Here is a 26,739-nt window from a genome sequence, read left to right as displayed (position 1 = left end):
GGCTAAATAACAAAAATACACAGGAAATGCAACTTACTGTTTTGAGTATAAATAAGATTGATCAGTCAGTTTGGATATACAGTAACGTTTTATTCCTGTTAATAAAAATTTAAATATTTATAAAATATTATATAGTCATGTGAAAAAGGAAGCATGACCCCTTTTAAATCTAATGGTTTGCATGATTTCAGAAATCATCTGGTCCACAAAAGGTCTTAAAATAAACTGCAAACAACCTCAGATGAATAACAACATATGATCCAGTGCACCATGTCATTATTTTATTTTTTTTAAATTTCTTTTTACAAAAACTAAGCCAAATTGTAGAAGCAGTGTCTGGGAAAAAAAGGCCCAGTGACACCCTGTGAATCAGTAGCTTGCAGAACCACTTTTAACAGGAATAACTTGAAGTGATTTTTTTCTGTTTGACTTATTCATCAATCCCATTGTTGTAGAGAAATTTTTCACCACTGTGAATTATGGAGAGACTGACTTCTGTGGTCTTGTGGTCTGTTCAAATGCTGTCATGTTTTTTTTTTAGAGAGAAGAGTCTCCTGGTAACCTTTCCAAACAAGACTTACTTGTTTAGTTTTTTATAATTAAACTGTCATAAAGTTTAAAATTTAACTGAGCTAACTGAGCCCAGTAAAAACTGAGATGTAGCTCTTGGGGGTTTTTTGCAGTTTCTCTGAGCATTGCACAGTGTGACTTTTGAATTTGTTGGGATGTCCAGTACTTGGCAGATTGGCAACTTTCTTGAATGATTTCCACTTTTGAATTAACTGAATGATAGCCTTCAAATTCTTTGGAAATGGCCATTTAACCCTTCCCAGAGTGATGGGTAGCACTAATTGCTTCTGTAAAATTGATGCTGATTCCTTTCATCACAAACCTGAATCTTGCAGATGAGCACTGTCAGAACATCTGCTTTTACAGAGGTGCTCACACTTGCTTAACAGATGATCAGTTTACCAAGTACATCTAATTAGCAGCTCATAGCTGCTGCTTACATTTGTGGTTTCTATAGAAGCAGGAAGAGTGTACATAATTTTTCACATGCTGCTTCTGCATTTGGCTTAATTTTTTTTACATTTTTTGAATAAATAAAGAAACTTTAATATTTCATGTGTCAAGTACCCTTACGAAGATACCGAGGCCAAAACATTAACATGTTTGTTGGCGAGGCAAAATACATTGCGAAATTAAGAGTTGTTAACTATTTACCTTAAGTTTTGTGCTAGTGCTAACTTATCCCCCCAGGAACTCGACACTGAACTTTAAATGTTTTGGTTTAGTACCACCGAGTTGTATTTACTTAATTTTATCACCTGGTAAGGACCCGGTGATTGTTTTTATCATGTACTAATAAGTAAATCTTAGAACTGAAAGAGAGTGCTGTTTTTCACATAAATGTAAATTATGAAAACATCTGTGACAACACTGCTTGTAAGGATGCTGAATGTCAAGCAGTAAACATGCTGCATAAAGCTAACTTGCAAATGTTCAATATTTTAGCATTTACATTTAATTTAAGCACACCTTTAAAAAAAAACAACTTAAATTATATCAAAGTGTTTCTTTAAAAATAATCTCTTTTATTCAATTCGTTTTTCAAATAGATTAAATCTTTGATTACAGAAATATACCTCTGAGTGGTTCTACATTATCCTCATAACATAAATAATCATCAGTTACAGCAAATGTGGCACTTATTACACCTATACTGTGATATGCATTTTGTATGAGTTTCACCTTCAGTATGAAGGCCATTGGCACTGGTGTCTTGGTTTTAATGAGCACTTTCTTCTAAAAGTTTTTTTTTCCTGTTGATGTGTCATTTCCATAACCATAAGCAGTGTTTTCTTCTTCACTGTACTGCATGTTTCCCTTTACGTATTACACTTTCAGGGGCAGACACTTTGACCGTTGAAGGTAAAGATACTATTTGTATAGATCATTTTCCACTTCTAAAGTAGAAAAAAAGAGGCAAAACTGAAATGGTATGATGGCAATATATTAATGTTTTGAAAATGATATTCAGTATGGAGATGTATAATTTTACAGTGAAAATGTACATAATAAGATGATTCATTAAAAAAAGAAGAAAGAAACACTTTTAAAGCATCACTTGTATTCAGATTTATCCAACACTATGCTATTTTGTAAATAGGACAAAACAAGACATATCTGTATGGTAATTATTTATAGTAGTAATGTAACATAGTGACTAATAGCAAAACATATATTTTAAAGACTATATTATGAGTATAAAGCATGGGACATGTTTATTTTTATAATCAAAAATATCAGACAATGTTCCCTCATCAGCATATTTCCACATTATAATAAACATTCTCTGTGGTTGTCATTGTTCCAGTTGCTTTGCTTAAACTGTGTGGAGTAGTCTGTGCTTCATTCATACGAAGAGCTCACCCTGATTGATCCATTGTTTCTTTATGTGCACCTATTCATTCCTGTCTTTATTTACTGTCAATGATCTTGTCGTCAGTGTGGTCTTCTGTCTGTGTACAAGTTAACCCATGTTTTAAGAGCAATAAAGCATATTATATAAACTTCTTCAGAGAATTTGACAATGACATTGCACACACTAAAGTCGAGCTAATGCCAGGCTGTCCATTAAAATGACTTCGAACGAGTAAATCGTGTGAAAGACTACCAGGAAAGGTTCTTGCTGCTGTCTTACTGCCTTTGGCTAAAAACTGATGTTGACAGCAGTGCAAACAGCACTGATTTGGCACAATACCAACTACTGACATGGCTATGATATTGCATATATTTTCCTGTGCTGTGCTTAATGCTAAATATTCCAAATCACATCAGGCCACAACCAGATTAGCCAAAACAATGCAGTAAGGTTGTGGAAGTTACAAAAGTGCCAATATTTAAAGATAAAAACAACAGCAACAATAACTTTCAGTGGAAGTAACAGAGCAGAGTTCCAGGAAAGAGGTGTAGTTTGTTACCCCTGAGATGAATTGTACCAAAAAGCTAATGCAATATTAAATCAACAGACACTACTTCCACCTTTACATTGTGCTACGTTCCTGTTAAAAGATATTTGCAGACAAATTAGGTGTTTAATCCTCTCCATTACTGAGATCGCTCCACTCTTCCCCTCCAACATTTTTTTGTGCAGCACAAGTATTGCCCCTATGGAAAAATAAATGCATGAGTAGATAACATATCATTTATCCAGAGTGTCAGCCATTTTCCTGAAGCTTCTGTTACCCAGCGTGTTTAGTGGACACATACCTTTGGCCAGATGAAATGTGATTGTGTGGGTGATTGTAGTATGTTTGCGAGCTGGAAGGATAAGTTCACGTGGTGTACAGTCTCACTTTCATGGACAGGGTAATGTTGGACAATTTTCATTAGCGACCATTGCCTTGTTGTTCTTGGTCTTCATGCATTCAGCATACTGCAGTTTGTGGTGTGTTTTGAGGCACTCTTCTTGGTTATCGTCACTTGCATTAAATCTGAGTTGATGATAATCCACTTTGAAGAACAAGCCTTTTACTTTCTGCCAGACTTGTCCAGGAAACTTCAGCACACATGCAGGCACGTGGGCGAACACTGATTTGGGGAGTGCTTGATTTGCTTTGCATGCTATTCACAGAGTACGCATTTATCCATCTGGTTCCATGAAAACACAGCTTTACGAAATCCTAAGTTTCATTTCCTTATTTATACGGTCAGTGTAAAGCACATAACAGAACATATGTACAGACTCATGTGTCTGAAAACATGAAATAGCAGTTTGTTATTGTGTCTTATTATGTTTGAGATGAGCACTTTTATAATCAGGCATTGATGAAAGGACATGGTCATCAGTGGACACCGTGGGTTTATTTTCAGCTCAGAATAACATATATATTCTACATCTTTCTAATACTGTGTCTCTGTGGACAATAAGGCAGCTGTTAGACAGTTTCTCTGATACGTTTGCCTTCTGTTACTCTGTTTAAATAAAATTACAGTATGGTATTGAACTCCAGTGATCTAATCAAGCCATGGGTAAAATTTATTTAGTGTGTTGAAAATGTGTTTTTTTCCAAGTCATCTTAAGCCACATATATAGCAACTACATTTATATGGCTGTTAAATCTAAACACATAAATATACCAATCGTTGATAGAATTATTTGTTTTGTTGTAAGCGGTCACACTGATGGAAAAATGTGTGTCAAACTATCTTTAATATTATTTAAGTGAACATGAGGCTGAAATAACTTTAAGATTTTAAAACAAAAAATCATCTAGTTTAAAGTGAGTAAAGCAACAGTAAACTCAAGGCACTTTACATTGTAAGATAAACACCCCACAATGATACAGAGAAGAACCCAACAATAAGTTAACCCTAATAAAAGCACTTGGTGATAGTGTGAATGAGAAACTCCCATTTAACAGGAAGAAACCTACGACAGAACCAGGTTCACAGGGGACAGCCATCTGCCGCGACCTGTTAGGGATGAAGTCAGTAAATTTATGAAATATTTAGGCACAACGTCTGAAAAGTCTAAGTCTGAACCTCATTTCATCTGAAAATGACCTAAAAGTCTCACTGGGTTTAAATTAAATTACAGGTCTATAGTGTCTTATTTGTTTGATTAATGTTATTGAAATTTATTTTCAATCTGCATTTTTCTGCGTGAGCTGAATAATTAGATTTAAAAATATCTTTGTTATGTATTTATGAAAATTTAGCCGATCCAATCATTCTTTTCTCTCCTGTCTTTTTTATTTATTTATTTATATATAGATACATGTCATGTGATAGACAGTGATATTTCTGGTCTGCTGGACTGAAACTGAGTCTCTTCCCTTTATTTATCCATTGCCATGGTGAAACCTGTTAATCTGAGGGTAAACTTGAATTAACTCTGATCAGCTTTTCTGGAATTAAAGACTCAGAGTTACCCATGCCAGACTTAATCAACTTGGAGATTAAATTAGACTGAAACTAAGAGTTTAATGAGCTTCCTTTCTGAAACAACAATGACTTCACACACCAGTCAAGCACTGACATAAAAACACAGTTTTGTACTCACAATAGAACTGTTCACAGCAGATAGAGCACATGACTACAGCCCCTTTGTGTGAGGTTCTGATTTTCTCAAATGCTATTTACTTGGACGCTTAATGGACTGAGCCATTGTTAATTCCACCTGTGCAGACTTTCAATCTGTCAGCAAAAATATTACTACAGTACCGAAACTGGATTCAAAGTCACACAAAAATCTCACAAGGTTGCTTTTTTAACCAGCAAGAATCCGAATTAACATTTTTTTTTATTATTTTTACATATACTGCCACATATTGTGTGATGATATTCTCTCATAAAGGATTGGTCCAGGGTAGCCGAAAGTAAATAAGGTAGTAGACAAAATTCAGCAGTGAAGCCTTTGCTTGGCATTTAAAGTTTGACCATCGATTATCAAGACACTTTTGAACATTCCTAAGAAAAGAATTACTTCTGCGATCACTCTCACTGTCAAATTATTTTACTATTAATATCTGCTTATTCCTCTATGACAACACATCTTTGAAAATGAATATAGTGGAAAATTAATACCTTTTCCTGTTTGTATTTTTCTTCAGGTCAGCAGTTTTGTCAAACAGAAAGAAGGAACAGCCAGTCATGTGCTAAGACCTCTGCCAACAGAACAAAAAGTTATTAGTTTTGATGACAGTGCAAAATTGTGCAATTTTGTTCCACTTCCAGCTTGAGGATTAACAAACCATGTATTAGTCACAGACTACTCTACAATACAATACAATTGATATCTTTTGACCCTCTAATGATTCTAAATGGTATGTGCGGTGACAAAGATGCAAGTCCTGCTGCACACTGCATCAATTTTTTCCCCTTCCACATGGAATGAGGAACATAGAAGAAATCTCCATTTTCACAGCCTGGAAGCATAATTAAAAATTCAACATCCATTAAGTCTTATCTACTCCTTTTTACATACTACGTTTTGATGCTGTTTAGTTTACAATAAGGAGTGTGGATAAGAGTATCCATGACATCCATTTATAATAGCAATCCCTAAATGGATCCCACTTGTTCTACTGTATGCTAACCTTATGGCACAGTAGTCAGCATGCCCAGTGCTAACAATTAAGTTTTTTATTTTCCTCTTCAAAAACAGGATTTACTGGTCAGTGTTTTTCTGTCGCTGTTTGATTTGTGCTACATGTAGCTGCCGTTGGTTAGCAACATGGCTAATACTAACAGCATAACAGCAACTTCAACTTTATACACACGATTAGCTTAGAATGAGGATTATAGAACTGTTCATTTACAAAAAGCAAAAATACGCAATGAAAACACCTCACTACACATCAGGGTTGGGACCCTTGGGATCATAAACACACATAGTACACACATAGAGAAATGTAGCCACAGTTAGAAATGCGCACAAATGTCTATCTTGGATTGCAGAGACAAACAGGAGACAGCAGAAACATTCTCACTGGATGTAGAAAGTGGATCAGTGAACTCACCATTGAGCAGTTTACCGTGAGCACCGCATTTCCATTTGTTTTGCATTTTTCTAGTAGGACCATGCTTTAAAACTAGCTGCACAAGCTGATGAATGACCTCATTTTAGCTTCAAAGACACATGAAGTACTTCCCACTAAAGCACTAAACTACAGTGAACCAAATAATTAAACTAAGCTCACACTACATTACACTTTTTGGAGATATGGGTGTTTATGTTTTTCATTACAAAATTGTATAAATTAGCGTAACTTATAGTGTATCAGCAGAATTCAGCTGAGTGGGCATAATTACTATATTGAGTGGGCCTGAACCCCCAAAGCCTGTCCATGATGCCAACACTACTACACAGTTTGTAACAGCACTAAAAGTAATGATTCAGCAGAAAATGTTCCCCATCAGCGCTGCTGCACATGTTCAAGCTTGAGTTCACTTTATTTTATCTTCTGTTTAATCTCCAGTAACACAATATTCTATGAATTAACATGTTTTTAGCAGCTGTCCTGTTTGGACTACAGCTTTTAATGTGCTAGGAAAAATCAGGACAAAACTTGGATTTAAACAATATATTAATAAAAGAAACTGTTTTTGTTTGTTTTTTTTGTTTTTTTTATCACAGCTAACTTAAGGGGTTTGAGCACTCTGTGACACGGTTAACTGTCAAAATATATAGGTGGATGAAAAATATTAAAAATTACAGTGTAGTGTCGGCAAAACAGCTCCTTAAACTACATTTGGTCAGCCAAGTTATTTCTCAGAGATGCTAATCTGAAAATGTTGCAAAATGTGCATCTCTTCTAAATAAAAAAAACAAACAGCTGCAGTTTAATAAAGCTTCACTACATCTAACCCAACCTAACTCTACCTATCATACTCTACCTAATCAAAGCTTATATTACCTCTTACCAAATATATATCTAATCCAGCCAGGATAGCAAGCACAATGAAATGCAATCAAATAAAAAAAGATCTTGGCACTCTGTTTTTATATATATTTGATGCTTACTTTACTATTTCCAAGGCTGAATGTAAAACAGTGATTTGATGATTAAGGGTGAGACAACCAACAGTTTAGAGTCATGGCTTTTAAAAGTATGTTCAAGTATGGACGGCTGGTTTGCTGGGTAACATTCCCAGACCCTCAGGACCATGTAAGGCAGGCATGGCCTCAAATACCTGGCCTGGTTACACAATGCTCTGTGTTCTTGTATAAGATCACAAGACTTTCATGTTACAGCAGATGAAAACAGTGTGAGAGTAATGCAAATTTAAGGAGGTTGTGGTATGCTTTGAACTAGATTGGAGAATTTTTATTGACACTTAGGAATCAGAGAGACATTCTAGCATTGTCCTTTAATAGGCTTTCTTCAAGTGTTGCCTTTCTATTCTGGGGGAAGGCACCACCAATTGGTGGATGTGAAACCTGGATAAAAAGGAACATAATGAAAGAAAGAAAAATGGTGGAAACTTGCTGAAGAATAAGAAATGTTAAATCAAACCTATGCTTTATTATAGATCTGACACAAAATTAATTACTCCTTATTTGTGCTTATTGCCCACCCCAATCATTCACTTTAAAGTTGCCTTAAAATGAAACAATCCTTGACCAGTATGAACAGGAAGAATGATTATTAGCAAACCTGCTTCGGTTTTCCTATTAGTACCAGGCTATTATTCTTTTTTTAGTATTTGCTTTGTGGTTGGGTTTAGTTTAAGGCAGAAATGAAGCAATAAAATGTATGGCTGGAGAGACAAATAGGCCTACGAAATGTCTTAAGATCTAAGCAATAACACTGTCATTGCCTCCCTCTATTTACTCAACCTATATGTTCTATCAGTTGTGTGCATGTGATAGTGTAAAGAGGCACTGACCTCTTTTCCACGAGTTGGCGTGGCCGAGGGAGAACTTCTAACCTCTAGTTATTGACAGTACTTAACTCTAACCCTTTATTCATTGTCAGATTGTTTTTCTCCTCTATGTGGTGGTACTGCTGACAGAGAGCATGGATAGCAGTAAAACTTTCTTGTTAACCAGTACATGCATGGTTGTCATCTTCCTCCTCGCAGATACTGGAAGCCTAACCCTATGGAAATGTAGTAGAAATACTTGCTTGAGTCAATGTTTTGGAAATACTTTCATAAAGCTTATTCTTATTCTGTTTTTGCACATTACTGAACTCACTCACAGTTGTGTCCTGACATTGAGTTTCTTGGGTAAAACTGCAATGCAGTAACTCTGTCTAGGAGAGACACTCTAATAATAAAGTTAGTCTCTTCCATCATGGTCTAAAGGATTACTAAGCTTAGTCACATCAGAGTAGGCAATGTTGTTATATCTCACAAGGTTAAAGTTTTGTCATAATGTGAGATTAGCTGGATCCACAAAGCAGACTTCGTGAGTAAGTAGGGAAGGGACTGTGGTGGTGGAATGAGTAATACTTCAGTGCAGATGGGAACATAGGAGGTTTACAAGGTGAGAGAGAGTGACACTGTGAATATTGCAGGTTCTAAACTGAAGCAGATCAAATCTAACTTGAGGCTGCGAAGTGGCAGAATATGGAGGAAGTACTAGATCAGCAGGTGGGTTTCCTTGGAGAGCAGGTGGAGAGCAGGCAAGCAGGTTGAGTCTGGGTCACAGACATCCAGAGGTCCAGGTAGCAGTGAGTTGTTACCAGATTGTGGGAAAGTTGATTCTCAAGCCTGCATGCTCCAAATGGGGCTCTCAAATGAGCAGCTAAGAAGGGCAGAAGAATAAAAGGATGAGATCAAACAAGACTGATAGTGCCCTAGAGTCACCAGTTTAATGGGAACAGTCTGTTAGGGAACTATGGCCTGTCCTTCTTACACTTGAAGCCTGATGAATCAACTACCAACAGGTGAGGAGGTGTTGACCCAAACCGTGAAACTCCGCCTTCAGGTAGAAACCTGAGACAAAACTAGCCTGACAACTCCATGTTGTAAAATTGAAAGAAAAAGAGAAACACAAACAAAACCTCAAGAAAAAAAAACCTCAACAAAACTGCCCAGTTCTGCAGAATCAACAAGTTTGGCCAAGGTTAAGGGGCTCTCTACTTGTTTTAAAAGCTGTGTCTAATATCCAGTGATGTTTGTTGCATTATTAGACGTGCACTTTAAAATGTCAAAGTCAGGAGTCTGCTTTCTGATTTAGGTGAGGAGTTTTGAGTGGTTGGTAATGTAGTAAAGGGGGTTGCAAAAACAAAAACCTTGTCAATAAAAATTCCCCCTGAGTAAATCCATGTGCATTCTTCCTTGATTTGGTTAAACATAAATTTTCTGCCCTTAGGGAGGAAAATCGGAAACAAAACAAAAAAAACAGATGCACATCTGCTACATTACAAATTGTTAATTATTTGCTTCATCTTGGAGTTGCACAGTGTCTTTGTAGATCTACAGAAACTATGAAGATGCTGTTTTTTTATTGGCAGTGAGTAGGATGGACAAGATTAAAAATGAGAAAGCGACGGCGGAGGTTGAGCAGTTTGTAGACAAAGTTAGAGAGGTAAAAATGAGATGGTTTGGACACATGCAGATAATGGATGGATATGGACCTGCAAGGCAGGAGGAAAAGAGAAAGACCACAGAGGAGCTTCATAGATGTAATACAGAAGGACATGCAGAGGCAGAGAGATGTCAATTTCAGGCATGTTTTTATATCATACAATAAAATGTACAACTCGCAAAAAAAGTTGAAAAAAATCAAACACATCTATTTATATAGTTGCGTGTGTACTAATTATTACATGTTTACCCGTCTAAACTTCCGAGCTTTCTAGACTCCGCTCGCTCTTTTTTTTTTTTTTTTTAACTTTATTGAAATTATAAAGCGAACAGTCAGTCATTCCAGTTCAGTTTGTACAGTACACATACAAGGCAAATAAGAGCAACAATACACAGCACAATGATAGACTCCGCTCGCTCACGTGACTGTGTCAAGGCCGGAAGACGTAATTACGGTGTCGACGTCAGCAAAAGCGTGCGCGCCACCTTCAGAGGAAGCTGCACGCGGGATGTGTGGGACATAATGGTGGATAGGTAGGGAACACACTTAAGCTCACTAAGAGTAGCTCTTCAACTGTTGATCAATTCCCAGTTGTTGTCTTGGACTCTTCCATCGCTCTGACCCGACAACCGCTCGCTGCTGCAGCCCGCTTGGACTGGACGACGCCCTGGACCACAGAAAAATGCCGAATATCAAAATATTTAGCGGTAGCTCACACCCGGACCTGTCTCAGAAAATAGCGGACCGCCTCGGTCTCGAGCTGGGAAAGGTTGTAACAAAGAAATTTAGCAACCAGGAAACATGGTGAGTTGTTTGCTTTGTTTTGTAGCTACTTTAAAAAAGGCTTAGATTTTAGAGGTGTGTCTGGTAGGCAAATATCGTAGCCTAGCGACATGTATTAATGGGAAACGTGGTGTCACGGTGAAATTGCCGCGCACTGTTGTCAGGAACTTGTAGTCCATGCGTTGCACAGAACTAATGCTAACCAGCTAATTCTCAGCACCAAAGCCGCCTCAAAATAGTTTTAAAGTGCCATCATGTACCGTCTGGAGACATTTCCGGACTGCATGCTTCTTTTTTTACCCTCAGTTTAACGCTTGTGCAGATCAGATCACAAAGGCAAACACGAGCCACTGTTTACTCTCCCTCATCCATCTCCTACCTGCCATGATGTGTTAGCTCCTTAGCCCTAATTGTTTGTTTTTGTCACCTTCTCTCCTCTGGCAGCGTGGAGATAGGGGAGAGCGTGCGTGGGGAGGATGTCTACATCGTACAGAGTGGTTGTGGAGAGATCAATGACAATTTGATGGAGCTGCTGATCATGATAAACGCCTGCAAGATTGCCTCCGCCTCCAGGGTCACCGCTGTCATCCCCTGCTTTCCGTACGCCCGGCAGGACAAGAAGGACAAGGTGGGGGTGAGGGATATCTGTCTACTTACTTCTGTCATGCCATTTGCCATCCAGCACCATGACAAGAAGCCTGCAGCCATGCCCATCAGCCAACAGGGCATATTTGCTTTTCTCTTTTCTTTGTTTTTGTTCCCTCCTCTGTATTGTTTGCTAAGTTAACTTGAATTGCACTTCCATACCTCCCCATGCAGCTGTTTGGATTTTTATTTATTCCCTTTTTGGCATTTTAATCATACTGCACGAATCAAATGTTTTTACATGTTAATCTACTAAATAAAAAATGTTAATATAATATTGCAATGTGAGTTTGCTCTGTAGCAGGGCCAAACCCATAATTCTCAACTGTTTTGGCTATTATAATGAATGCCTTTTGTAGCTAAATCAACCCATGTACCTTTTATATTGTCAGTACTAATGTATAGTGTCACTATGACAGGGTAACCTGCAGCATTTGGCTGCTATAATTTTACTGAACTGCTAAGCTCTCTTAAGTGTTATTTTTAGAACTGAGCACTGCTTGCCAGTTTGCTTATTCCATGTGACTAACAAGAGCTATTTTCATTACAGAGCCGTGCCCCTATCTCTGCCAAGCTGGTGGCCAACATGTTGTCAGTATCAGGCGCTGACCATATAATCACAATGGACTTGCATGCTTCACAGATCCAGGTGAGCAACACAACAGTACATGCAAACAGACTTGTTTCTCATACACCGCCCTCCAATTGGTCAGCCCTGCAAAATCACCATTTTGGTTTGCATTTTAAACTCCCATGTGGCTGATATGTGAAAATTTGCATTGTGAATCTCGTTGTTTACTTGGATACTATAAAGGAAAATGAAAGCCAATATGTTTAACCGGTGTGTGTGTATATCTCTTATTTGCAGGGATTCTTCGATATACCCGTTGATAACTTGTATGCAGAGCCAGCTGTTCTGAAATGGATTAAAGAGAACATCCCAGAGTGGAAAAACTGCATCATTGTCTCACCTGATGCAGGAGGAGCCAAGAGGTATGCTCCCACAGGAGTTCTACCTTTAACCATAGCTTAACCTTTCCATATCTTCTCTAGAGTTTAATTTAGATTAACATTCTGTTGGCTTTACCTATCTCAACAGGAGTTTAATTTGATATGCAAAAGTAGTTTGCAGTAAACACAGAGCTTTAACTGGTGCAATGCTTGCTTTTTCTTTTGCAGGGTCACATCAATAGCAGACAGGTTGAACGTGGACTTTGCTCTTATTCACAAGGAGAGGAAAAAGGCGAATGAGGTGGACCGCATGGTTCTCGTCGGAGACGTGACCGATCGGGTCGCCATTCTTGTGGATGATATGGCCGACACATGTGGCACAATCTGCCATGCTGCTGACAAGTAAAGCACTTTCTTAATCTTTTAAATTAAGTAAATTTTGAGCTTTGCTCCAGAGCAAAACACAGAGCTATTTGGGCTACTGTGGAAACTAAGTGATCATTACTGAATCCCATTTAGACATGTGTTTTGCAGACTGTGTCCAGTGATATGGAGACTTGTAATGCATCTTGCTCTTTCTCTCTTTTAGACTCATTTCTGCTGGAGCAACTAAGGTGTATGCCATCTTAACTCATGGCATCTTTTCTGGCCCAGCGATCTCTCGCATCAACAATGCTTGTTTTGAAGCTGTGGTTGTCACCAATACGATCCCTCAAGAGGAGAAGATGAAGCATTGTTCCAAAATACAGGTCAGGAAATTGAAAACCGTTTCCAGAACAGAAATTGACATAAGAGCTGAAAAACGTCAAGTTGCTGTGTGCATTTTTGGAAAGCTGGTGTTTGAAGCTGCACAGTCTTACAGTTTGTGTGACTTCTTGTTCTTTCTTGCCTTCAGGTTATTGACATCTCCATGATCCTTGCTGAGGCCATTCGCAGAACTCACAACGGCGAGTCCGTGTCGTACCTGTTTAGCCACGTTCCCTTGTAACAAAAGCTGTCTGCCATCAACCTTGTGCTATTAACACCAAATAAGAGAAGAGGGATTTTCCCCAACTCAAACACAACCATTAACAAAGATGTTCAGCTAATTAATTGTTTGGAGGGAAAAGAAATGTCATGTCTGTTACTAACGCTGGCCCCACCTCACTTTAAGTCCTTTCCCTTTCAGCGGTGTACCGTCACGCCTCGGGCGCCAAAGCAATCACAAGCTACCAATTCAGGCTGGCATATTTATTTTATATGGATAAATGGTGTTTTATCCACTGTGAACTTTGTTCTTCGTTCATAACTTTTCAATCCAGAGTTTCTCCTGACCATCTCACCTCTGCAGGAGTAATTTCAGTCTGTTGTCAAAGAGCTAATATGAATAACCCTGGACGGCTCCAGTGGTCAGGAGAAGCTTCTGCTATATGAAGCTGTTACAGTGCTTTTTTGTTACATTGAACGAGAGTTATATATTTTTTTTGATTGTTTTATCCACTGCTGTTTAAAAGATTATAATTACTGAAGTGAATGTGTTTTGAGAGTTTACAGTGCCACTGAAGCTCCACTCAACCAAGTGTGCCTCAACAGTCTGAAATGAAAAGATTTTTCTTGCTTTATTTTATTTCTGTCCCTCCCATGTTTCTGTTTGGATTCCCATTGGACAAAGCACTTCGGTTTGTCTTAGCAGGCTGAAAACAATAATTTTGGATATTTCTTTCGGCTCTTGAGGTGCCCTCATTGAGTGGGGTTTGCCCAGTGTCCTCGAGGGTCTGTGAGGAGCCTTCCATAGTTGGGTTGTTTGGTTTTTAGCTTGGGGTCTCTGCAGGCTGGAGCTTCCTTCAGAAATGTTCACCTGCCTTTTATTTCTTTGTCTGGAGGAAGGAGTTGTCAGTTATGTGCATAATCCAAATCTTTGTGTTTTTATTTTTTTCAGTAGAATGAATGTGCCAGTTATTTGATGAATGCATTCTTAATACAATTAAATATGCGTCAGATCTTAAACATGGCTCTTCTATGTCTTTTTTCTGCTTAGACAAATGAAAGTTGAACCCAGTTGAGGTTGTCTGCAGTCATCTTGGGCGATCGTGGCTCAAGAGTTGGGCGTTCGTCTTGCAATCGGAAGGTTGCCGGTTCGAGCCCCGGCTCCGACAGTCTCGGTCGTTGTGTCCTTGGGCAAGACACTTCACCCGTTGCCTGCTGGTGGTGGTCAGAGGGCCCGGTGGCGCCAGTGTCCGGCAGCCTCGCCTCTGTCAGTGCGCCCCAGGGTGGCTGTGGCTACACTGTAGCTTGCCATCACCAGTGTGTGAATGGGTGGATGATTGTGTATAGTGTAAAGCGCTTTGGGGTCCTTAGGACCAAGTAAAGCGCTATACAAATACAGACCATTTACCATCTTAGACCACATAAAAGTATATAGTCCATTTGAGTTACATTCTCAGTACTAGGAAAAAAATGTCTTTCATTAAAATGCTGTTTAGATGGAGCTCTCAAAGACCAGGAGTGAAGGCTGCTTGAAATTTCACCTACAAATTAACCCAAGCTGCTACATGGGACAAATGAGACGTCACAGAAGGTTGTACTAGACAGCTGGCGGGTTAAACACTGTAATGTGCAATTCCACGGTTAGACATTCACAAATCACTCCACAAACTCAACTAAAAAAAAGTTCAGCAGTGCGTGTGTGCGCGCGTGTGTGCATTTAAACATTCATTTAAATGTTTAATTTAAATGAAATGTTATATTTAATGTTTTTTGTTTTTTTGCAAAATGGAAAAATATTCATCAACGTACCCTATGAAAAATGTGTTCCATCTGTTTTGTATATGGCCTGTAAACAACCAAGGGACACATTTACATTCCAGGTGTCTAAAAAAAATTCCGGTTCAAAATGCAAGATGGCTCAAAGGGATATATATTTGTTGTTCTGGAAAGTAAAAATCACAACCTGTTCATTAAAATGTGTTCAGCATTTGCACATTGATTATTCATCTGATCATGACACGTACTGTTCTCCCCTGTATAAACCATCTCTGTAGGGTAAAAGTATCAGTATTGGTATATTGTAAATGCCAATACTGATCCTGCATTTACTTGGTATCAGATCAAAACCAAAATCTGTAGTATGGCATAGCACTAATGCACAATACTTTAATTAGACTGGATGTAGCTTATAGCTAATTTCCACAATGTCCTGTAACCTGGCTTATTTTATTCTTTTTAGTAACCAAGGATACTTTGTATTATTTTATATTACTCCTGCATTTTACCGTAATATTTTGTGATGCCATTTTTTAATGTAATACAAATATAGATACATTCTTGCAATGTGTAGAGTCTGCTGATAAATTTATGTTTTGAAAGGGAAGATGAGGTTCTTTATACATCCGTTATCAGTTATTGGATTAGTAACTTAAATATTTTCTTAAAATTGCTAAAATATTTTAGCTTGGCATTGATAAAACTCCGTGGAACATCAGCCTGCCGGAAACAATTTCTTCATGGGACGCACCCTTCTCCCGAAGCTCGGTGGGGGGAAAAGGCGGTATTGACTGACAGATGATACAACCAATCCATTGTGTCGTGACGTAGCTCGTCTTGTCCAATGATTATTCTAAAGGGGGCGGGGTCAGTCACAGACACCAGCAGATCAACGCTCAGTGCGCCTTGCTCTCTAATCCCATTGCAGACCCAGGTTAGGGGAGAAACAAGTAATGGAAATGGTTCAAAGGAAAATAGAGGAAGATGGTGACATTCACTGCAGAGGTAATTAATGCAAAATCAAATGTGAAGTCCAAGATGGAGAGGATTCAGATTATTGTTAAGGCAGCATGCCATAGTTTAGATAAGAAGAATATCAGGTGGGTGGATGTAAGGGGGGACTAAGTAGTCACGGAAGTCAAGAGGGATAATGTGGTGGTTAATTTTTATAACCACATTAATCCTAAAGTGGAATACAACGAGTCTTTTGTCAAATGGTCAAGATTTTTAAAAAGTTTATATACAATCATACAGAAAAATCTGACATTTGTATTCAGGAAACACGGTTGAAGTCTTTTGGGGTTTTTTAGAGTGTATGGGTATATTGCGGTTATATATGATATGAAAGAAGATGAATTAAAGATATTTCATTTTTTGTTTAATGCTGGACTCAAGAGGATCTATACCTTCTATATCTATCACTTCTATATCTAAGGATATAGAAGTGATGTGGGTGTAAAACCCAGAAGATGGCAGTAGTGCAACATCGTTGGATGCAGGCTGCCTTTAAAAATGGAAGAAGAAGAAGAAGGAATTCTATTGTGGACCGCTTATCGGAGGAGCATCTGTGGTAACTACAGGCACAAGCAGAAATACCCTCTCCTCATGCAGCACTGGAAAATACAATAACAACGCACCTATTCTGCCTCCACATTCCTACAATGAACTGTGGAAAATAACAAATTGTTTTTCTGGTGGAGACAGCTGACAGAGTAAGTAGATGATTATGATCACACACTGTAAATTGAGTTTTTTTAACCTAAGTGTTGTAAATGGCTTTTTCATTCATTTTTCTCTTATAACTGACTGTGCATGCCTGACTGGATCTGCTTAATTTCTCTAAGGAGAATAATGGCCGGCGGTTCTGAGAGTAAACAAGAAGAAGAGGCACTTGGCAACCTAATTGTTCATTTCCAGAGCTACTTGCATGGAGGAACCTCCAGCTTGCTGTCTACCCTTCCCACCCTTATCGTCTTTCCTGTCTATAAGACTGTTTTTCGTCAACAAATCCACAACACCTCAATTCACAAGGCAGTGGCACAGCTCTATAGAGAGGGCCCTGTGAAGCTCTATAGGGGTGTGGCTCCACCGTTAGTGATGAGGACGCTGAACGGCACACTGCTCTTTGGCCTCCAGGATACCCTCCTCCGACAGCTCCCTCTGTCATCCCAGAATGTCATCTCTGCCAAGGCCCTTCCTGCTCTGGCAGGGTTTGGGGCAGGTGTTGTAGAAGCCGTGGTTTTTACGCCCTTTGAGCGTGTTCAGAATGTGCTGCAGAACAGCCAGAATGACAGTCGTCTACCCTCGTTCAAGAGCGTCCTTCTAAGGCTAAAGGCAGAGGGGATAGCTTTAGGCTACTACAGAGCCTTCCTGCCCATTGCAGCCCGCAACGCCTTTGGCAGCTCCCTCTACTTTGGACTGAAGGGGCCTGTGTGTGTTGCTGTGGCGGAGCAGGGGGTCTCACCAATGGCCTCCTCTTTCATCTCAGGAACAGTGATATCAGTGGCAGTCAGCTTGACTCTGTACCCACTCTCTGTGCTTGTGGCAAACATGCAGTCACAAGTAGGTGGGGACGTTAAAGGGGTCATAGCATGCTGGGCTCTGCTCTGGAAATCTCGTAATCGGAGTTTGGCGTTACTGTATCGAGGAGGTTCCATGGTTATCCTGAGGTCGTGCATCACTTGGGGACTCACCACTGCCATTTATGACAGGCAGGAGAAACGATCAGGCTGAAGATACGTGCTCCAGACATTTTTATCCACAAAAGTGTATTCAATTTTGATATTGTTCACAGGAGACATTTTGACTTATAACTGCAAGAAAAAAACGTATTGATAAGCCTTTATAGTGTGGGAGTGAACTACCACAAGCAATTCCGGTACTCTGAAACCATAACTTTAACAATTATTCAATATATTACTTCCACCTGCGCTTCTCTGATGTTTACTGCAGTGAGTGAAGAAAATGCAGTCATACTAACAAGCTAATTTTCTGTGTCAAAATGTGCTACCAAGCTGACAGCACCACTGCTAAGACTTCTGGTCTCAGAGATGGGTTTGAATAGTTCTCCTTTGATGAAGTTGTCAGTCACATATGCTTTGAATTTTTATTGTTTTGTAAGGAAAGAAATTTTGCTTAAGACTCAGAAAACAAGAAATGCTGTAAGCCAGCCAGGCTTAAAGAACAGACGCCATAATATAGTCAGAAATACAGATTAGTTTTCTACTACATGAGAATTAGGATTATCTCAATACTCATCACGTTGGTTGCTTTGTGCACTGCCGGTAATGTTAATGTCATCACACAGCCACAATGTAGTTCTGCAGGGGCAGTGTTAGATTTTTGGGGCCTAAAGCAGAATTTGATTTGGGGCCCATCAACCACCCACTTCAGCGCAGCCACAATTATCCATGAATTGTCCATGTTTGATCATTTGTCATATACATACAGTGGGGCAAAAAAGTATTTAGTCAGCCACCGATTGTGCAAGTTCCCCCACTTAAAATGATGACAGAGGTCAGTAATTTGCACCAGAGGTACACTTCAACTGTGAGAGACAGAATGTGAAAAAAAAATCCATGAATTCACATGGTAGGATTTGTAAAGAATTTATTCGTAAATCAGGGTGGAAAATAAGTATTTGGTCAATAACAAAAATACAACTCAATACTTTGTAACATAACCTTTGTTGGCAATAACAGAGGTCAAACGTTTACTATAGGTCTTTACCAGGTTTGCACACACAGTAGCTGGTATTTTGGCCCATTCCTCTATGCAGATCTTCTCAAGAGCAGTGATGTTTTGGGGCTGTCGCCGAGCAACACGGACTTTCAACTCCCGCCACAGATTTTCTATGGGGTTGAGGTCTGGAGACTGGCTAGGCCACTCCAGGACTTTCAAATGCTTCTTACGGAGCCACTCCTTTGTTGCCCGGGCGGTGTGTTTTGGATCATTGTCATGTTGGAAGACCCAGCCTCGTTTCATCTTCAAAGTTCTCACTGATGGAAGGAGGTTTTGGCTCAAAATCTCATGATACTTGGCCCCATTCATTCTGTCCTTAACACGGATCAGTCGTCCTGTCCCCTTGGCAGAAAAACAGCCCCATAGCATGATGTTTCCACCCCCATGCTTCACAGTAGGTATGGTGTTCTTGGGATGCAACTCAGTATTCTTCTTCCTCCAAACACAACGAGTTGAGTTTATACCAAAAAGTTCTACTTTGGTTTCATCTGACCACATGACATTCTCCCAATCCTCTGCTGTATCATCCATGTGCTCTCTGGCAAACTTCAGACGGGCCTGGACATGCACTGGCTTCAGCAGCGGAACACGTCTGGCACTGCGGGATTTGATTCCCTGCCGTTGTAGTGTGTTACTGATGGTGACCTTTGTTACTTTGGTCCCAGCTCTCTGCAGGTCATTCACCAGGTCCCCCCGTGTGGTTCTGGGATCTTTGCTCACCGTTCTCATGATCATTTTGACCCCACGGGATGAGATCTTGCGTGGAGCCCCAGATCGAGGGAGATTATCAGTGGTCTTGTATGTCTTCCATTTTCTGATGATTGCTCCCACAGTTGATTTTTTCACACCAAGCTGCTTGCCTATTGTAGATTCACTCTTCCCAGTCTGGTGCAGGTCTACAATTCTTTTCCTGGTGTCCTTCGAAAGCTCTTTGGTCTTGGCCATGGCGGAGTTTGGAGTCTGACTGGTTGAGGCTGTGGACAGGTGTCTTTTATACAGATGATGAGGTCAAACAGGTGCCATTCATACAGGTAACGAGTGGGGGACAGAAAAGCTTCTTACAGAAGACGTTACAGGTCTGTGAGAGCCAGGGATTTTCCTTGTTTGAGGTGACCAAATACTTATTTTCCACCCTGATTTACGAATAAATTCTTTACAAATCCTACCATGTGAATTCATGGATTTTTTTTTCACATTCTGTCTCTCACAGTTGAAGTGTACCTCTGGTGCAAATTACTGACCTCTGTCATCATTTTAAGTGGGGGAACTTGCACAATCGGTGGCTGACTAAATACTTTTTTGCCCCACTGTATATATAATCATGCCTTTCTAGTGTAGTGGAAAGAAATAAACCAAGTTAACTTTTGTAAATTCAAAACAGCTGACTGTTCATACTGTTTTTAAAATGTGCAGAATGGCAGAAAAGTATATTAATTCATAAACATACCTTTATCCCAATTCTTTCCCCTCATTTTTTTCTTTTTAGCAAAATAAGTCTTTTTTTTTCTTTCTTTCTTTCATTCTTTTTTTTAATTTTTTTTTTTTTTTACATATTTGCGGCGGTCTACTTTGAAACACTTATAGTGGGCATGAACGTGGCCCCAGCTATGACAGTGAAAGTGATCAAACCAGTAGCATTAACCTGTCATTTTATTAATATATGTATCAAAAAATATTTAGCTTTCATGAATACAACTTATATATGTCACAAAAATTTGACATTTATTAACCTGCATTATGTGACATTTCAAATGCTCTCAGGGGCCCCCTGCTGGTGAGGGAGCCCGCAACCAGCTGCTTAGTCTGCTTATGGCTGACACATTGACTTATGCTTGTCCTACTTAAAAAAGGTCACTCCCTCTTTCTATGCTTCTATGAGGTCATTTACAACAAGCGAGTTGTTAATATCAGCCAGGTACAGCTTGACCACGCACACCCATTGACGAGAGTGCAAACTGCAGGTTGTGAGGTACTTTTATTATGTGTTATGAAACAGGTTTTCTGTGCACAGAGGGAGTTATGTTGTAGTTCAGTGTAAAACACTGGCATTATACTGAATTATATTCAGTCTTACACTTTTTAATGTAATCTGTTATTTCCTCAGGACGGTCAGTCTTTCTGTAGCCAATGATTGAAGGTAATAATCATTGTTTTTTTACTTTTTAAAAAGTTAACTTGAATGTTTTTTGTTTGTGTGAAATGTCATTTTTATTCTGGGCATTTTATGTGCTAAGGAGGACAACCTACACTCATTAACTCACCTGTTGTTTTATTTTTTATTTTTTTAAATGATCCTTTTATACTGATCCTTAGCATAAGACCCCATAAATCTATGTGCTGTTTACATCTGTGGATTGCCGTCTTTTTGCAAGATAAACAATTTCCTTCTGAAAACACCCCCCAAGGTATTAAGCCATGTATGGTCTCAATATATATGGTGACCATGAATCATATTATATATTATGAATTAAAGACTGTAAGAAAATAAAGCTAAGTTTCAGTCACTACTGCACTGTTTCCTGACAGCAACAAGGTTTTGGGGCAGGGCTAAGTGGGGCCTTCCTTTGAGGAATTTTCCTGCTCTTGCTTGTGGAAATGTCCAAACACATCCCGACTGGATGAATCAGGAAAAGAATTCTTTGCTGCCTCTTGTTTAGCTAGGTGCCCCACACACACACACCCCAAGAGCATGCGGCTGCTTCACCTGAAGGTATATAATTTGCTTACAGTGTAGAACAGTAAAAGAACATGTATTTGACTGTCAAAACAGCATATTTTCCCCTATTTACTGCCAAACAAAATAACAGTTACTGGAAAGTATAGGCGTTTTCCCTCCAAGTGCATTAACAAATTACAGTCATTCGACTTTAACTGGTTTCTTTCCCTTTCTTGTTATGATTATTTTTAAGTTGGCTTGTCATAACCCTGTGGCCCACTAGATGGTACTGTGCTAAAAGAGAAAAACGTGAAATCCATCACATCACCTACAATAGGTGTCCGTTTTAATTCATCCAAACGTGCGGATACGTGAAGGAATTCATCATGCGATGGCAACACTGCATGGGAAGAACTTTGACCCAACATATCATTTTTAAGGAGGTTTGAGAGGGCGGTGAGACATCAAGAGTGTCCAATTAAAATTCGCCTTATGAGCTTTGGGAGCCAATGAGAGCCAGAGGCCCGGTGTCCATGTTGGCGTGCACAAGGGCGTGTTGTCTCTATTTAAACCGTTGGCTTTGCACGGATTACACACACACACACAGTTACCTGTTAAAGATTGTCTTGCAACGCGGTCCTGCACCAGGTAAAACTCTTTAAATTGTTTTGTTTTTCCAGCTGTCTTAGCCTGCTGATAATTTTTTTTTCTTAATTGCTAAGAAAAAAATGCGAATGAAATGTTTATTTTAAGTGATTATTTATGTGCTGTGTATTAAAATATGAAATACGTTATGCAACGTTTTGGTATGTAGCTATGTAGCTCTTCTAGTACACTCACTGGTGTGTTAGTCACTCCAGTTATGGCGCAGGGTGTGTATAGATACCTGACAGTGCCTCATTTCTCTGCCCGCAGATTAGGGCTGTCTATAAGTCTTTATCAGGTTACCTAAGGTTACTTTTCCTACACAGCATGGTCTTTAAGGGGTCATTTCCCTAGGGTGGTGTTAAAAATAAAAATGCACCCATTATTCGGTGCGGTCTATAGGTGTGGACAGCAAAGAAGACAGACGCTCCCCTAATGGGATAGGTCACTGAATTTCCTAATACTGCAGTATTTATGCCCTGACTCTTCAGTCCTCCTGGAAATATTAAGTTCCTATAAAACTTGTTCCAACGCACATGCGCTTCTAATCTTATTTGCTTAGTTGGCACAGGTGTAAAATTCTCCATATCTCTTTAATAACTGTACATAAATGCAAATCAGTGCACAGATGCACCATTTTTCTCTGTTAACAAGAGCCATTTGTGGATTTGAATGCCACCCAGTTAAACACTACATCACGTTAGTTCACCGTGGTGACATGGAGGTACAGATACTTGTTGTTTCAGGTGACTGCATGGTTCACATAACCTTTTTTTTTTTTTTTTTTTTTTTTCTCTCTCATGTCAGGTGGAACTTTGTTTGTGTACATGTATGGGCATGCACTGCAGACAAGATCTTAGCATGTCAGTCAGATCTTGAAAGCACACAAATTCTTCTCTTAAATCTCCCTTTTTCTGTTTTATAGAACTCCTCCAAAATGAGCGACAGCAACCCAGTCAACCAGGAAGTGGAGCAGTTCAACAAGCAAAAGCTAAAGAAGACTAACACGCAAGAAAAGAACCACCTTCCAACAAAGGAGGGTAGGTCTTTAAGACAAAAGAAGTGTGCTCCAAACAAGCCTCTCATTTACTACTTTCACCTTTCCCCTTTACTCTGGCTCACTGGTTGGCTAAACTCCTCCCTGCCTTTTTTTTTTTTTTTTTTTTAAATAAAGGTAACTGCAAATATTGCAAAACAAGGACCACACCCAACTACCTGAGACCTTGTACTTAGCACCAACCCGGAAGGAAGAAACACACGCATATTCCCACTCTTGAAACTCTAACCTGCCATCTACCACTAAGAGTGGAAGAATACAAATTTTAGAGCAAATAAACAGAAACCCCAATCATAAACTGCACAATGGTGTGTGTGTGTTGTGTGGGTGTTTTTTTTTTTTTTTTTTTAAAGCAGTGTTCATCTCTGGCGTGACATGCAGCAGAAAGAGGAGAATGAAAGTGTGTCAAAATGCCCATCCTTCCCCTCTGAGGCTGTGAAGCTCCCTGCTGTCTAACTCAATCTTTCTTAATCTGAACACAGCTGTGGCTACTATATGAGAGAAGAGGCTCAGAAGCAGGTGGTGCTGTCAGTGCATGCTGGCCTTTTTTTTGAGTTCTAAAGCCTTTTTTTTTTTTTTTTTTTTTATTTTAAGATATGTGATATGCGGTGCTGCCATCCAGACAGCAACGTTTCTCATTGCTTCATTAGGACAAAAATTGGACTTTAGGCACAGACAATCATCTTCATCCAGAGAAGTGGTTTGCACTTCTGGCTGTAAAATAGAGCTACAGGGCCCCATTTTTAGCTCGGTCTTGTGGCAAATGAAAGTTTGGAGCAGCTCAGAGGTATGTGAGCACTCGTGTCATAATGTTGTGCTCATCTATCTGTTACTGTGATGATGCATTCACAGTTGAAAGTGGAAAATGTGGAAGTGATATGAAAATGTTGTTCATTTCTGTCACGCCTATTGCAACAAACAGAAGGTGGCTATGAAGATAATCTATTCAGATACCACGCCATCTATAGAAATGAGTGGATGACTCAAACTGTGTTAACTGGACAGCAGCAGGATAACTGCCGTAATGCAGTACAGACAGAATGTCTCTTTGTGCATGAAGAATTGCAGTGAATTGACTAGCTAACAAACATTCCTTGAGTTGGGTTATTACACTCAGTGGGAGCTTCACTATAGCCTTCTGTGCTTAATACAGCAAGTGGGTAATATTTTAAATTTTTGTTCTTTCTTCCTCACAGAAATTGAAGCGGAGAAGAAAGCCATGCAGCAAGGAAACTGAAGAGAGCCATGACTCCTCTCCTTCAGTCGACCCCCGCTACCTGCTCGTCTTCCAAGCCCAACCATCCCCACCTCTGCCTCAGTTTTCTGTGCCACGCTGTCTTCGCTTTGAAATGTTGTTTGGGTTGACGCTATGGGGAAAGATCTGTCTGTGATTAAATTAAGGCAATGGATGCATTTTATTGTTTTGCAATGCAGTGTAGAAAAGGGTTGAACAGGGCATGATAAACATTATACAGGGGACTTGAGCAAAAAAGGGAGGGGGCGGGGGGGATCATAATTTCAGCATTGGAAATCCATCAATAATGTTATATTGCTATACCATACGTATGCCTGTAAATGGTGCCATTCAGGATGTGTTATGAAAAAGGACATAAAAAATGATATTGTTTTTAATAAAAAAAAAATGTTCAAAAAGTTGTTTGAGTTACTTTGTTAAAAATGAAACTTATTTGAGCAACTTGGCACCTCCATTTAAAAAACTTTATAGAATGATTTTCACATTCACCAGTTAAAGTATTTGAGGAAAGCAAATGCATATGATGGGCTTGTTTAAATAAAAATTTTGGAAAGAAACTGGAATTTAAAAGCATCAGAGAAAAGATGCAAACAAGCATGAAACATTAGTTGAAAATTAAAAATTTACAATGCATAAAAGCAAACCTACATATCATTTAAATGGCTGTGTAAACAGATATCGACACCTGATGCTTAAAAGCTCACTTGGACACGAGTGCTCAGTTATCAAAACATCTACTCTTTCCTTTCTCATCAGCACTTACAGTTACATGCAATGTTGCTGTTAATTTTTCAATATACAATAAAGCCCGAGGTTCATTTTAGGATTTTTTTTTCAGCATGCATAATAAAGAAAACGAGGGTTTAAGGCAGTGAAAGACACAGAAACTCACTGCCAATACTGGTACCAAAATATTATTAGCCAACCTCTTGTTATTGGAGTGACTAGGACTAAGAAAATCATTCTGTTATTAACATTCATATTCAGCCTCCTTTGGGTTGCAAACATTTCATTCCAGATACCTGATCTAGATATACAACAGGTTTAAGCCTGCAGAAAAAAAGGGAGTGAACATGCAGTAGGCGTGTGCACACTGCAGATTGCCAACAAGGATTTTTAGTTCACATTTAAAAGTTTACTTTCGATACTGGAATTCAGCATACATGTGCAGGGCATTATTTACACTGTCTCTATGCATGTAAAGTCAGGATACTAAAATTAGATTATTTGCATTCTGCCTTTAAAATGTTTTGGAAAGCACAAATTTATCACGCAGCTCATCGACTGGGCATGTTTTCCATCAGGCTCCTCTGTGTGTGGATTGCTTAAGATAGTGCAGTCTGTGTTTTTCCGCAGCAAGCCTGCTGGGACATGTTCATATAGTGGTGCACAAATGCTTTAGAGCAAAGACACACTTTACACTGTCTAACTTTGTTCAAAATGCTTTTACCATACTTGTTAAAGGTCGTGCAGATTTACATGTTCCATTGTGTTGTAATGAAACCTGTTCAATATCATGAATAATAAATTAGGCTTCTTTTGAGAGGGATGATGGTATGCACGTTTTCTCTTTCTGAGATCTGTCAGGATCTGTCTTTGATAAGAAACTTAGGACTACAACAAAACAGTCTAGAACATGTGCAGAATTGTCATAGGATTTGTATAAGCAGATAAGGATATCTAAGATATATAAATGTAAAAAGTTCTCATCAGCAGATGAGATCCAGAACACAGGATTTCTGATATCTTTTAAAAGGCATTTGATCATTCTGGTGCTATAAGAGTGTATTTTTTAACAGCTAAAAAGGCTCATACCAAAATCTGAATCTCTATGGTCCAAATATGTGCACACATACAAGAAATTGACCTCTGATTTTTCATTGCTCTGAATTTAACAAACTTCTATGTGTAATAGTGATGTGTTGGTCACAAACGAAATGGTTCTTAGAGCCGGATCTTTGATGTGAACGACGCAAGCCGGCTCCTTATTGCGAGCCGTGGGGTTTTTTTTTCCTTCTCTCACCCTCTCTCTCGCACTTTTTTTCCGCTTCACTCCATACATGAGCCTTGTGCTTTGCGCCACAACTATTTTCAGTTGCAGATGATTAAGGATTCAGAAGGTTAATTCATGCAGGCCTATATGACAGAGAATGTGCATCTTCTTTTTGTTTTCATTTTTTAATTTATATTTAATTGTGTTGTGGTTTGCAGTGTTTTGT

At 39.1% G+C, this 26,739-nt stretch overlaps 3 protein-coding genes across 4 annotated transcripts; all 3 read left to right on the top strand.

Annotated features, from left to right (window-relative positions):
• Positions 1–10,520: 10,520 nt before the first annotated feature.
• Positions 10,521–14,410, top strand: prps1b (phosphoribosyl pyrophosphate synthetase 1B). Of its 2 annotated transcripts, none has more exons than XM_085134206.1 (7): positions 10,521–10,849; positions 11,273–11,456; positions 12,024–12,122; positions 12,342–12,466; positions 12,653–12,826; positions 13,014–13,173; positions 13,320–14,410. In XM_085134206.1, the coding sequence occupies exons 1-7, from the start codon at positions 10,728–10,730 to the stop codon at positions 13,410–13,412; spliced, it is 957 nt and encodes a 318-aa protein (XP_084990332.1). In that variant the 5' UTR covers positions 10,521–10,727; the 3' UTR covers positions 13,413–14,410. The 2 variants fall into 2 exon arrangements, with proteins under 2 accessions (XP_084990332.1, XP_084990327.1); XM_085134201.1 differs by having other exon boundaries at positions 11,273–11,462.
• A 1,351-nt stretch (positions 14,411–15,761) lies between these two features.
• LOC146524431 (solute carrier family 25 member 53-like) lies at positions 15,762–21,301 on the top strand. Its single transcript, XM_085131755.1, has 2 exons — positions 15,762–16,878; positions 17,011–21,301. Exon 2 carries the CDS (start codon positions 17,018–17,020, stop codon positions 17,897–17,899), a length of 882 nt encoding a protein of 293 aa, XP_084987881.1. The 5' UTR covers positions 15,762–16,878; positions 17,011–17,017; the 3' UTR covers positions 17,900–21,301.
• Positions 21,302–22,064: 763 nt separating this feature from the next.
• tmsb1 (thymosin beta 1) lies at positions 22,065–24,918 on the top strand. Its single transcript, XM_085131756.1, has 3 exons — positions 22,065–22,211; positions 23,134–23,248; positions 24,462–24,918. The coding sequence occupies exons 2-3, from the start codon at positions 23,146–23,148 to the stop codon at positions 24,500–24,502; spliced, it is 144 nt and encodes a 47-aa protein (XP_084987882.1). The 5' UTR covers positions 22,065–22,211; positions 23,134–23,145; the 3' UTR covers positions 24,503–24,918.
• The last annotated feature ends 1,821 nt before the right edge of the window (positions 24,919–26,739 follow it).

Source organism: Neolamprologus multifasciatus, chromosome 2, assembly GCF_963576455.1.
Source record: "Neolamprologus multifasciatus chromosome 2, fNeoMul1.2, whole genome shotgun sequence".
Classification (NCBI taxonomy): Eukaryota; Metazoa; Chordata; class Actinopteri; order Cichliformes; family Cichlidae; genus Neolamprologus; species Neolamprologus multifasciatus.
This window is presented reverse-complemented; position numbering and strand designations above follow the sequence as displayed.

Bases quoted from the DNA above. Each gene is read 5' to 3' on its own strand.
- tmsb1 (XM_085131756.1), top strand. From the start codon at position 23,146: ATGAGCGACAGCAACCCAGTCAACCAGGAAGTGGAGCAGTTCAACAAG. The intron at 23,249-24,461 runs GTAGGTCTTTAA...TCTTCCTCACAG, and splicing joins CCACCTTCCAACAAAGGAGG to AAATTGAAGCGGAGAAGAAA.
- prps1b (XM_085134201.1), top strand. From the start codon at position 10,728: ATGCCGAATATCAAAATATTTAGCGGTAGCTCACACCCGGACCTGTCT. The intron at 10,850-11,272 runs GTGAGTTGTTTG...CTCCTCTGGCAG, and splicing joins TTTAGCAACCAGGAAACATG to CGTGGAGATAGGGGAGAGCG. The intron at 11,463-12,023 runs GTGAGGGATATC...TTTTCATTACAG, and splicing joins ACAAGAAGGACAAGGTGGGG to AGCCGTGCCCCTATCTCTGC.
- LOC146524431 (XM_085131755.1), top strand. From the start codon at position 17,018: ATGGCCGGCGGTTCTGAGAGTAAACAAGAAGAAGAGGCACTTGGCAAC.